Genomic DNA, 14,386 nt, shown 5'->3' on the forward strand with positions numbered 1-14,386 from the left:
AGCATTTCTGGTTGTTTTGACTTTATGGCACATCTCAGTTTCTGCAAAGTGTCTCCATACTGCAGCACATGTACTGTGGTCTCATGATTAAGGAATTCTATAGGCAGAGGGCCCCTGCAGTCAAAGGAGGTCATCATGGTCTTACTGGAACTTGTGAGAACAGCTTTGAATTTCTTTGGCAGTGAGATGTAGTAAGTTTCTCATGCTGGCTAGTGTTTGCCCTTAGACTAGAAATGGTGGGATCAAAAAAGATAATATGAGGTCTTTCTTCAACTGCAGGAACGCTCTGCTCATTGAGTTCCTCAGGTGTGGAATCACAACCAATGTGCAGTGCTACGAATACACTTTGCAGAAACTGCTATGTGACAAAACCAAAACACCCAAGAACACTGTTGGGTGGAATCATCCTGTGGCACAATAATATGCACTCCAACACTGCCAGTCACACAAAGGCTATACTTCAGTGATTTGCTTGGAAAACACTGCAACATCCTCTGAACAGCCTAGATCATACTCTGCATGATTTTCATATCTTTTGTTACCTGTAGAAAGACATGCATGGATGTCAGTTTCAGTCATACAAGAAAGTGCAAGAATGGTGCAGTTGTGGACCCATCACTGGCTGACTACATTCTAAAAAGCAGGAACTGATCATCTCTTCTACCAGTGGGATAAATGTCTTAATGCATGTGATGATTACTTCTGAATGGAATCATTCCATGGTCCCTTTGCGGGAAGTGTATAGTTTTCATTTGACTCCCCTTATAGAAAGGCCAACAAACAATTAAGAGTCACAAGGTCACACACACATAAGAGTTATAACAACAAGATCATTTTATTTAGAGTTATTTCATAATGTCACCATATGCGACTAAATTTTTATAACAAAAATAATGTTGATATTTATATCACACACATACATTACATAATGTATCGAGGTATTACAAAAAAAAAAAAAAAAATATGTACAATAGTTACAAATGTTAAAGCTATCCATTTTGACATGAAGTATGATGATTTTCGGCATACCTCCACAATTATTTTACTGTGATTCCACTCTCATAAAAAGGCTCGAGTTTTCACAGAAGTATGTATTGGATGCAACCAATTTAAAATCAACTTCTGCACCACACTGTCACTTTCAGTAATGTTATGTTACATAATCTGCATTGGTTGGAAACAAAGTTCCCAGTGGGAGCATAGAGATAAATACATTTTTGCTTAATGACCAAGAAAACTTGTGTTACGGCTGTGTTGCATTATGTAAGCATTACCAAGAAATCAAATCCCTTTCTCTGAATTAAAAACAATACACCAGAACTACAGAGACAACATTGCACATATTCCCTTCAGTACATTCACTCTGACACCAAACAAAATACCTTTCAAAATCACTGTTCAACTGCATTGAAACACAATAAATACTGCACACAAATACTGTAAGTCTAGCAACTCAACAACAAACTGTACAATATTTTACATGAAAAATAAATATTAAAATTTGAAATCCCACAGAGAGATGAAAATAGCTTAACACAGTATTTAATTATCTATACAAGACAGCATCACCATTTTGTGCAATATATACTTGTGTTATGTGCAACATATTTTACACGTTGGCAAATATTTCAGCAGTCTGCAATAAAAACTTGTACGTTTATTTTCTCACAAAACCTGAAATTGGTGGTGGCCCTAAATTCTTATTTTCTGTCAGTGGAGCTGTTGGGTCCATACCTACAGTTCTCTCAGGCTCATTTTGTTGGGTGGATGGATACATAGGGTGGCTAGAAACTTTTGGCTGAAGTCCATCTGGATGTGAAGGATTTGGAGTACTGAACGAAGTTGAGGTACCACTGGCAGATGAAGCAGATCCTGTTGGTGGTTCTGAGCCATCAAAATATGATAGTTCATTATAAATATCTGGGTCTGTGTTAGTTTTTGGCTCCCTGTCAATCGGTATGTTTTGCTGTATTGAATGGCTGTCAGGTGGTACTCCCATTGTAGCATAGATCTCTTTCAAAATCATAAGTATTGTGTCTTCAGATTCCCTGAAACAAGTAAGAAAACATTGAAACAGTTGATATTACAATATCAAAGATTTCAGAAAATTATTCTCCAAAATTTACATTAAAAGTATTATTTTGGAAATGGTATTGTGGAGTTAGCATTGAAGAATTTCACTTCTGCTCATTTTCCCAAAGCAGAAGCTACATAAAATACCCAATAAACATTAAATAGTCTACTGCTCTCTTTCAGAAAGGTAAAAAACACTCTGTAGATAAAGTAATCACCTGTCAATTTAGTTCAAAGGTTTTCTTAACTGCTTACAACTTGTATTTGAACAGTTGCACATGTTTGTAATATATTTATGAATTTAACAATATTATGAAAAGGAAAGATGCCGCTCACCATATAGTGGAGATACTGAGGTGCAGATAGGCACAACAAAAAGACTGTCACAAATAAATAAATCTTTCGGCCAATAAGGCCTTCATCAAAAACAAATCACACACACACACACACACACACACACACACACACACACACACACACACATGCAAATCCAACTCGCACACACGACTGCAGTCTCAGGCAACTGAAACCACACTGCAGTTGGCATTTGCGTGAGGTGTCCATGTGTGTCTCTGTCGTCTATTTTTGATGAAGGCCTTACTGGCCCAAAGCTTTATTTACTTGGGACAGTCTTTTTGTTATGTCTATCTGCAACACAGCATCTCCACTATATGGTGAGTGCAACTTTCCTTTTCATAATATTGTTACATTCCATCCTGGATTTTCCATTGTTTGATAGTTATGAATTTGTAACTTTTCTTCTACATGCACTGCATTATTCGTGGTCACTGGAGACTAGTCTTTGTAGTCACAACATCCTTACATTATGTGCTGTCTGTTAGCATTCTTTGGTCACTGGTTATTTTATTATATTCATTATGTTTCATCGACACAAATACTTGCCACTGTCAAAAATTACAAAAGCCTCCACGATTGTGTTTAGCACCATTGTAGTTATTGTCTGCGAGAACAATATTTTTTTTTCACATACGAGGGCGGTTCAGAAAGTAACCTCCGATTGGTCACAGTGCGGGTTGTGGGGGGAATAGCGACGCCATCTGTGCGTTCACGCACTCAACAGGTCAGTCGGCATCAAGCCGTGGTCGAGTGAACGTCGTACCTGCGCTAGTTTAGTTTTTGTGGCAGTTTGAAATGTGTGCTGCAATAGAAAACCCCGCCAAATGTGAAGTGCGTGCTGTCATAAGGTTTTTTACAGCCAAAGGATATTCTGCAGCAGCTATTCATCGTGAGCTTTGTGCCATGTACGGACCAAGAGTTATGAGTGAAGGAGTTGTCCGTGAATGGGTACGTTTATTTAAAAGTGGACGAGAAAACGTTCATGATGAAGAGAGGAGTGGTAGACCATCATTGGTGACTGACGAACTCGTTCAGATAGTTGATGCAAAAGTTCGTGAAAATCGACGTTTCTCAATGTCGGAGTTGTCTACTGGTTTTCCACAGATTTCTAAGACTCTCTTGTACGAGATAGTGACAGCAAGATTGGGTTACCGTAAGTTCTGTGCACGATGGGTGCCCAAAATTCTTACCGACCACCACAAAACTCAAAGAAAGGCCTCTGCATTAGACTTTCTGTCACGTTATGAGGACGAAGGAGAACCATTGTTAAACAGAATCGTGACCGGTGACGAAACCTGGATTAAGTACGTGAACCCTGAGACAAAAGAACAATCAAAGATGTGGGCACATTCAAATTCACCTACCAAACCAAGAAAAGCCTCGCAAGATTTTTCTGCCAGAAAACTGATGGCAACGGTGTTTTGGGATGCCAAAGGGGTGTTGTTGGTTGAATTCATGGAACGTGGTGCGACCATTAATCAAGACGTGTACTGTGAAACAATAAAAAAGTTACGACAGGCTATACAGAACAAACGCCGTGGTATGCTGACTTCCGGTATCGTTTTTTTGCACGATAACGCCTGTCCTCACTCTGCTCGCACAACAACGGCCCTTCTTGAGTCCTTCAAGTGGGATGTTATCAACCATCCACCTTACAGCCCAGACCTGGCGCCAAGTGATTATCACCTCGGGTCACAGCGGTTTGATGACGACGAAGAGCTCAAAGATGCGGTCACCGGCTGGCTCCAGGCACAAGCGGGTGATTTTTATGCAGAAGGAATTTCAAAGCTTGTGAAGAGATATGATAAGTGCCTCAATCGCTATGGAGACTATGTAGAAAAATAGTGCAAAGATGTAGTTGTAAGATGTATATATTAAAATATTTTTATTTAACTTGGTGTATTTTTTTAAATCAACCGGAGGTTACTTTCTGAACGGCCCTCGTATTTTACAAGAACAATATTTTTTTTTCACATATTTTACTATCTCCTGTTGGTTTTCACATTTCCAAATTCCAAAATTTCTACATTTAAATTACTCCTGCACAATCTGATTGAAACAGTAGTTGCATCATTCTACATAAAATGTCAATGTGCACAAAGAATTTAATATGAAGGGTACCTCTACCACTGTGAAATATTTTACAAATGCTTTCTGAATACGATTCTACTGAATTACATTCAGTGGAGATGTCTGTCCAGCCTGAAGCTTTTTACGTTAAAAACCAGAATGCTAAATTTTAAGCACAGTAAAATATAAATTCGGTAATTCCACTAACAATAAGATGAAAAGCAACCAATGTTTTCTTATTTTAGCATGTTATGTTAACCTTATGATGTTCACTACTGCAACAATATATTACTGTATATCTTGAACCATTGCGACAAATCTGGTTACCGTCTCTCTGTATTGTACATCTATACTGTTAAATAAATACAAGTCATTGTTCAAAGTTCTTACCAAAAATCTTGGAAAGTGCAATGTACAGATGGAATCAGGCTGCTAATTTTTAATACATACTGTTTATAAATATATGTATATATTTACATAATAGAGGGAAACATTCCATGTGGGAAAAATATATCTAACAAAAAAAGATGATGTGACTTACCAAACGAAAGCACTGGCAGGTCGATAGACAAACAAACAAACAAACACAGACACACACACACACACAAAATTCAAGCTTTCGCAGCCCACGGTTGCTTCGTCAGGAAAGAGGGAAGGAGAGGGAAAGATGAAAGGATGTGGGTTTTAAGGGAGAGGGTAAGGAGTCATTCCAATCCCGGGAGCGGAAAGACTTACCTTCGGGGGAAAAAAGGACAGGTATACACTCGCACACACACCCATATCCAACCGCACATACACAGACACAAGCAGACATTTGTAAAGGCAAGAAGTTTGGGCAGAGATGTCAGTCGAGGTGGAAGTACAGAGGCAAAGATTTTGTTGAAAGACAGGTGAGGTATGAGCGGCGGCAACTTGAAATTAGAGGAGGCTGAGGCCTGGCGGATAACGAGAAGAGAGGATGTACTGAAGGGCAAGTTCCCATCTCCGGAGTTCTGACAGGTTGGTATTAGTGGGAAGTATCCAGATCACCCGGACGGTGTAACACTGTGCCAAGATGTGCTGGCTGTGCACCAAGGCATGTTTAGCCACAGGGTGATCCTCATTACCAACAAACACTGTCTGCCTGTGTCCATTCATGCGAATGGACAGTTTGTTACTGGTCATTCCCACATAGAAAGCTTCACAGTGTAGGCAGGTCAGTTGGTAAATCACGTGGGTGCTTTCACACGTGGCTCTGCCTTTGATCGTGTACACCTTCCGGCTTACAGGACTGGAGTAGGTGGTGGTGGCAGGGTGCATGGGACAGGTTTTACACCGGGGGCGGTTACAAGGGTAGGAGCCAGAGGGTAGGGAAGGTGGTTTGGGGATTTCATAGGGATGAACCAAGAGGTTACGAAGGTTAGGTGGAAGGCGGAAAGACACTCTTGGTGGAGTGGGGAGGATTTCATGAAGGATGGTTCTCATTTCAGGGCAGGATTTGAGGAAGTCGTATCCCTGCTGGAGAGCCACATTCAGAGTCTGATCCAGTCCCGGAAAGTATCCTGTCACAAGTGGGGCACTTTTGGGATTCTTCTGTGGGAGGTTCTGGGTTTGAGGGATGAGGAAGTGGCTCTGGTTATTTGCTTCTGTACCAGGTCGGGAGGCTAGTTGCGGGATGCGAAAGCTGTTTCCAGGTTGTTGGTATAATGGTTGAGGGATTCCGGACTGCAGCAGATTCGTTTGCCACGAAGACCTAGGCTGTAGGGAAGGGACCGTTTGATGTGGAATGGGTGGCAGCTGTCATAATGGAGTTACTGCTGCTTGTTGGTGGGTTTGATGTGGATGGACGTGTGAAGCTGGCCATTGGACAGATGGAGGTCAACGTCAAGGTAATCTGGCTAGGGTGAAGGCATGTTTGGGAAGGGAATGTAAATAAAACGTAATGGGGTCGTTGTGGGGGTGTTGTGAGGGTGACATGGTATTAGAAGGTGGAAAGTGTAACATGAGGCTGAAATGAAAATGAAAATAAAAATATATGGGGAGAGATAAAGGTGAACTAGAAAGCAACTGGAGATCTGGTGTGAAAAAAGGCGAAAAAGTGTTGGTTAAAGCTGGGCTATGTTGATCCTGTGGTGAACTTGGGTTGGTAGACAACGATGTGCACAAAGGTTAGGTGGTTGTGTTGCCGCCAAAACACGTTAAAGGGTGGAGAAATTCGAGAAAATTTCGAAAAAACTGTGTGTAAATGTATTAAAAGGAGTGGTTTTGTGGTGGCAGATTATGAAAATGAGGCTAACAATTGTCTGACGAAGAAATAATGACGATAAAACCTGTGGGAAGCGGCAAAAACTATGTATGTGGCTGAGGGACTGCGTCAGCTTTCAGACAACACCACATACAAAGTTTGCCAAGGTAATCCCATTCCTGATGTCCAGGCGGAGCTTCAAGGAATCCTCAGAACCTTAGGCCCCCTGCAAAACCTTTCACCTGACTCCATCAACCTCCTGACCCCATCGACACCCCGCACCCCTACCTTCTACCTAAAATTCACAAACCCAATCATCCCGGCCTCCCCATTGTAGCTGGTTACCAAGCCCCCACAGAACGTATCTCTGCCTACATAGATCAACACCTTCAACCCATTACATGCAGTCTCCCATCCTTCATCAAAGACACCAACCACTTTCTCGAGCGCATGGAATCCTTACCCAATCTGTTACCCCCCTGGAAACCATCCTTGTAACCATTGATGCCACTTCCTTATACACTAATATTCCGCACATCCAGGGCCTCGCTGCGATGGAGCACTTCCTTTCACGCTGATCACCTGCCACCCAACCTAAAACCTCTTTCCTCATTACCTTAACCAGCTTCATCCTGACCCACAACTTCTTCACTTTTGAAGGCCAGACATACCATCAATTAAAGGGAACAGCCATGGGTACCAGGATGGCACCCTCGTACACAAACCTATTCATGGGTCACTTAGAGGAAGCCTTCTTGGTTACCCAGGCCTGCCAACCCTAAGTTTGGTACAGATTTATTGATGACATCTTCATGATCTGGACTCACAGTGAAGAAGAACTCCAGAATTTCCTCTCCAACCTCAACTCCTTTGGTTTCATCAGATTCACCTGGTCCTACTCCAAATCCCATGCCACTTTCCTTGACGTTGACCTCCATCTGTCCAATGGCCAGCTTCACACGTCCATCCACATCAAACCCACCAACAAGCAGCAGTACCTCCATTATGACAGCTGCCACCCATTCCACATCAAACGGTCCCTTCCCTACAGCCTAGGTCTTTGTGGCAAACGAATCTGCTGCAGTCCGGAATCCCTGAACCATTACACCAACAATCTGAAAACAGCATTCGCATCCCGCAACTAACCTCCCGACCTGGTACAGAAGCAAATAACCAGAGCCACTTCCTCATCCCCTAAAGCCCAGAACCTCCCACAGAAGAACCACAAAAGTGCCCCACTTGTGACAGGATACTTCCCGGGACTGGATCAGACTCTGAATGTGGCTCTCCAGCAGGGATACGACTTCCTCAAATCCTGCCCTGAAATGAGAACCATCCTTCATGAAATCCTCCCCACTCCACCAAGAGTGTCTTTCCGCCGTCCACCTAACCTTCGTAACCTCTTAGTTCATCCCTAAGAAATCCCCAAACCACCTTCCCTACCCTCTGGCTCCTACCCTTGTAACCGCCCCCAGTGTAAAACCTGTCCCATGCACCCTCCCACCACCACCTACTCCAGTCCTGTAACCCGGAAGGTGTACACGATCAAAGGCAGAGCCACGTGTGAAAGCACCCACGTGATTTACCAACTGACCTGCCTACACTGTGAAGCTTTCTATGTGGGAATGACCAGCAACAAACTGTCCATTCGCATGAATGGACACAGGCACATCTTGGCACAGTGTTACACCGTCCGGGTGATCTGGATACTTCCCACTAATACCAACCTGTCAGAACTCCGGAGATGGGAACTTGCCCTTCAGTATATCCTCTCTGCTCGTTATCCACCAGGCCTCAACCTCCGCTAATTTCAAGTTGCCGCCGCTCATACCTCACCTGTCTTTCAACAACATCTTTGCCACTGTACTTCTGCCTCGACTGACATCTCTGCCGAAACTCTTTGCCTTTACAAATGTCTGCTTGTGTCTGTATATGTGTGGTTGGATATGGGTGTGTGTGCGAGTGTATACCTGTCCTTTTTCCCCCTAAGGTAAGTCTTTTTGCTCCCGGGATTGGAATGACTCCTTACCCTCTCCCTTAAAACCCACATCCTTTCAGCTTTCCCTCTCCTTCCCTCTTTCCTGACGAAGCAACCGTGGGTTGCGAAAATCTTAAATTTTGTGTGTATGTCTGTGTTTGTTTGTTTGTCTATCGACCTGCCAGCGCTTTCGTTTGGTGAGTCACATCATCTTTGTTTTTAGGTATATTTTTCCCATGTGGAATGTTCCCATATATATATATATATATATATATATATATATATATATATATATATATATATATATTAATGAAAACATAACACTATAATTGTTCACTAACCACAAACCACACCAACCGCAATTTCCCATGATAGACATTTCGGAAGATGTGTTATCAGTAGTGACACTTGGTGTGGGCCGGAAAATTGAAAAGTATTCTACGATGATGTCATTTTTTTTACACTTATCCTATTTATTTGTATCACTGTTTTAGTTGTCGTGTCCCCAAAGATTTTTTTCAGTCTGTTTTAAAGGTAATTTTCTCCTCTTTCCAATGATATCAACCATAGTTTTGCGACACTAACTACAGCCTGTACACAGGAATTTGTATTGTACATTGTGTACATTTAAAAGTAAAGTAATAGTTCTATTTGAAAGGCCCAAATGACCCTTCATAATGTGATTACAACAAATCTGATACAATATTAGAATTCCACAGGAAAGTATGGGAAATTTCAAATTTAAAATTACTTACTGAAGTCGCGACAGCCATGGATGAAATTTTTTTAGTATTTTATGCTGAAAATCAGGCTGCTCTAGTTTCTCTAGCTTTGAAATAGCTTAAGATAAGAGTTCCAAAATTTTAAACCAGTCATTACATATGCAAATGAACCATGTGTACCAAATTTCATGAAAATCCGAGTCAGTGGGTTGCATACTGTGGTTTGGTTGGTATGGAGTGACCCTTTTATGTATAACAGCAAGGCATTTAAACCATTAGACAAATTGTTTCTCCCATATATATTCGTTTTCCTTCTATATAATTTTAAACATCTCTCCATTTTCAGGATTTTGTCGATTCTGTTTCTCTGGGTGACTCTGAAAAGAGTTTCACTTCTGTATGCCCACTCTAGTTGAACAGCCGTCTTGTAATGTTTTAGTTTAGTTTTCGAACAATGAGAAGTCCAGGATGGAATAGTGACAGTATTATCAAAAGGACAGACTGCTATTCGCCATGCAGCAGAGATGATGAGTCACAGAAAAGCACAACAAAAAGACTACTAAACAAGTCAGCTTTTGGTGGTAAGTCTTTCTTTTGAAACAGATAATATATATAAGCCATTCATGCAAATGCAGTTCACATACATATGACTACTGTCTCTGGCTGTCAGGGCAATTGGGTCTGACCCTGGAAGCCACCAACAGTGGTCATGTATGTGAGCTGCGTTTACATGAATTTGCGTGTATATGTTGTCTATTTTGGAAGAAGGCCTTATGGTCGAAAGCTTACATGTTTAGTCAGCTCTTTGTTGTACCTGTCTGCAACTAAACAACTCCACTATATGGTGAGTAATAAACTATCTTTTTAATTTAGTTTTGATTAATAGATATTTTTATTGGACAAAGACTAAGTTAATTTTTTAGCTTTTATCATTTTGGTAATTCTTTCTTGCCATGCAGATTTCTCATCCAAGATGTATGTTGTAATTTCTCCTAGGTATATAAACTATTTCACTAATTTTACTTTCCAGTTATTTACTGTGATGTGGTTGATTACAAGTGGATCTACTACCATCATCTCAGTCTTTTCAAATCATATCTGGAGTCCCATTTTTTGTGCTATGTAGGCATGGTATTTGATTTCTAGCTTCATGAATGTTATCAGTAAATAATGCTAAGTCATCTGTGAATCCCAAGCAATTCAAGTTCATTTTATGTTAATTGGTCCAGTTATTTTTTTAGGATTTTTCTTGTACCACAGCACAGTTGAAAAGTAATGACAGTAAATCATCTTCCTGTCTTAATCCTGTATTAATCTTAAATTCCTCAGATATTTCTCCTCTGAACTTTACTTTACATCTGGTATTTGTTGGAATTATCATTTTTATTGATTTTAATTACAGACCGAAATTCATTACTCTCTCCATCACTGAAGATCTGTGGATACAACTGTAAGCTCTTTTTTGTGATCTACAAAAGTTATGACTTTTTGTTCTTTTCTCCTTCTTTGGTAACCCATTACTAATTTCAAAGCAATTATCTGTTCTGGGCAGCTTCTCCAGGGCCTAAATCCGTGATATTCTCAAAGGGTTAGTTCCAGTTCAAGTTGAACTTAACAATAACTGTATACAAATCTTGACTTTATATGTGATATCCACAAGAGAAATTCCTCTATAGTTGTCTGGATTTGACTTGTCTCTTTTTGTGGATGGATTATAATGGTAGTCCAATGTTCTGGTAGTAGTTCTTTGTTCCAGGTTTTCAGTATGTTTGAACATCTCCACTTGCTTTAGAGTTTTTGAGTTCTTTCAAAGCTTTGTAGACTTCCTGGACTGCATCTGCTGGTGTCTTAATATAAGTATCTCTCTTCATTTGAAGTAGCTTTGCGGATCTTCACAATTTAGTAATTTGTTTAGCTGAAGTAGCTTTGGGGACCTTCACAATTTAGTAATTTGTTAAATGTTCCTGCTGAAATTTGCGTATTTTTTTTTCTACTGCTACAGGCCATCTTATTATTTTCATCCTTTAACATTAATGTTGAAGGGACACATCTTTGTAGCTGTCTGCTAAATATACTGGGAGGGAAAAAATCGCAACACCAAGAAAGAGTTGTGTGATATAAACCATAAGTTGGTACGTGTGTTTCTACATCTGAAAGATGCCTATTCAAATTCTGCACCAGTTGCATAAAAATGGTGCTATTGGTGCCACTTTGAGGATGCAAATCAGTTTTGGTTTAAATACATGCTGTTGTGGTTATGAGCATTAGTTACCTTTCAGATTGGACGTGGTGAGTTGATGTTAGTCAAGAGTGACAAAGATACCAATATCAAAACCTCACCGAGTTTGAACGTGGTCATGTAACAGGATTACAAAAAGCTGGATGTTTCTCCTGCAATATTGCAGAAACACTTGGCAGGAATGTGGCCACTGTACACAATTACTGGCAGCAGTGGTCACAAGAATGTACAGTGGCAAGACGACCAGGCTCTGGACGGTTGGTTGGTTAAAGGGACCAAAACAAGGCCATTAGTCCCTTTTTCCTCTGAACAGACACTTCTATGATGATGTAGATCAGAGATAACCTACTGTACAAAACACATGCGAAGAAAACCCCAAGGCCTACCAATGTCAGCAAAGCTGAGGTAAAGGACAAACAGAAGACTTGGAGACAGAGGAAGAAAGGCAACCAAGGTGCCTCATTTAGGTAGCAGCTGGAACCCTCTAAAAGCAGAGTGCAAAGAGGGAACATACAATCCCCCATCCCCTGCCACTTCCCAGAGGCACTCTACTCCAAATCTGAGGGCAAGAAAAGCAGAGAGACAAAAGATGAACAAGTCTAACAGACCACACCAGAGGGGGAAGGGGCAAGAAGATTAAAAAAGCAGGTAGGTTGAGGACCAAACTGGACAGCCCAGCCATGGGAGATGCAGCCCAGTCTAGGCAGAGGAGGCAACAAAGAGTTCTGCCAATCCCTCAGCTAAGTGGCCCTCCCTTAAAGAGACTGGTAAGAGCCCACATCACAAATAAAACATAAAACTAAGCCAGCTGCTGGGGCATGTTCTCCTAACATCAAGGAGATTAAGAGTCCACCACAGCTAGGTTGGGGCCGTCCAGTAAAATGTGTCCACCATCAAATGGGAGCCACGACAATGGGGTGGGTCCTCACTACAGAGGAGATCATAAGTCAGCCAAGAAAGGCCAAAGCGGAGTCGCAAAGGATGGTAGAGACCTTGCAAGAGGCCTGCATGGAGGATCTTCACAGATTCGTAGTCTCCTTTATCACCAGCAGTTTGGTGAAAGAGTAAGCCATCCGATATTCCATGCACCCGAAACTCGACAGCGTAATACCGATTGGAGGTCTGTTTCTGGAATACCAATCCCACGAGCCAGTTTACTTGCAGCCAATTTGTCCAGGCCATCAGTGAATTCGTTCTCCAGGATCCCGATATATGTCACTAAGCATCCACACTGTTCAAAGGCCTACAGGGAATCTGGGATATTAACAACCAAGGGATGGCTGGTCGAGAGCTTGCAAATGGCTCGAGGAGTTGCTACAGATGAGAAAGGACCCCACAAGTGCAGGAATGGATATGCTCAAGAGCACAAGAGATGGCTACCAACTCCACAGTGAAAACACTATACCCATCTGGCAAGGAGAGCAGTTCAGTATGTACTGCATGGGTATAAGCAAAGCCTACATGACCAGCAACCATTGAGCTATCAGTGTAGACTACTACTGAATCCTGGGATGTGACAAGGATGGATAAAAACCAGCATCGGTGGGCCTCGGGAAAACCAAGTCTTTCGGACCTTGTTAAACGTCATGATGAAGCTGTGGCCAAGGGATGCATCACAGACTTGTATGTGAGTGGTCCCAGAGGAGACGGTGGAAGAGGAAATAACTGAAGTTCAGAGAGGATAGACTGCATGCGGTTTGAAATCGTAATCCCTGTTCGGGGCCATCATTGCAGGATTAGCATGTTTGGAAAGAGAAAACAGTAGTTTAGATGCTTCAGGGAGCTGCTAATGTGGGTAGCACAATTGACAAGCTGCTGTTGGCACCTGATTGACAATGGAGAAGCCCTAGCCTCCAGGAATTAGCTGTTCACTGGGCTAGTTCAAAAGACTTATATTGCAAGCCTAACCCCACAGTGGCGTACGAGATCCAGTATTCCCAATGCTGAGGGCAATGCCAAAACATATGCCAGACTCCCATAACCCAGGCGGAATTGTGTCAGAGCCTTGTAAAGCTGCAGAAGGGTAGTGCAATCTGCACCCCAGTTGGTGTTACTCAGGCAGCAAAGTGTATTAAGGTGCAACCAACACTTTTGCTTAGGCTGGTGAAAATGGGTAATCCACTTCAACTGAGAATCAAAGACCAGTCCCAAAAAGCAGTAAGTCTCCACCACATTGAACAGTTGGTCATCAACATAAAGTTCTGGTTGTGGCTGAATGATACGAAATCAACAGAAGTGCACAACACCAGTCTTTGCTTTCCGAAAACTCCATCCCACAAACTGACATCCAACAACCTGCAAGCACATTTACATGTTTGCATTCAACATTCTGGTGATTACACTGGTTATTAATGTAACAGCAATTCACATTTGCAATGACTTATCTTGTGCTTACTTTACTGTGCTATCTTGCAATGTTAATCATTTCAATATTTTACCTAGATAAATGTATTCCTGGAATTTCATTACTCTATATTATTTTTTGGTGTTGTGATTTTTTCCTGTCAGTGTACTTTGTAGTAATCCCATTGTTATTTGATTCTATCATTAGCAGTACATCATTTTGAAACTGGTGTTCAACCCTTTTTCCTTTTTTTTCGTTGTTCTGCGGGTTCCAAATTTGAGTCTTCTGTTTTATGACTGATACCCTAACCAGGCTTGGCGTCTATTTACCACTGTTTTATCATGCTCATCATTCCACCATTGGTGGTTTTTTCCTTGGA

General features: G+C 41.5%; 1 protein-coding gene across 1 annotated transcript in view; it reads right to left on the reverse strand.

Annotated features, from left to right (window-relative positions):
• Positions 1–935: 935 nt before the first annotated feature.
• The window catches only part of LOC124612903 (phospholipase DDHD2), a 200,643-nt gene continuing 187,192 nt past the window's right edge, over positions 936–14,386 (reverse strand). Inside the window, exon 13 of the mRNA XM_047141375.1 lies at positions 936–2,048. Within this exon, the coding sequence (XP_046997331.1) occupies positions 1,658–2,048 (391 nt within the window). The 3' untranslated portion in view covers positions 936–1,657. The remainder of the gene's footprint in view (positions 2,049–14,386) is intronic.

This window comes from Schistocerca americana, chromosome 4 (assembly GCF_021461395.2).
Source record: "Schistocerca americana isolate TAMUIC-IGC-003095 chromosome 4, iqSchAmer2.1, whole genome shotgun sequence".
Taxonomy (NCBI): domain Eukaryota; kingdom Metazoa; phylum Arthropoda; class Insecta; order Orthoptera; family Acrididae; genus Schistocerca; species Schistocerca americana.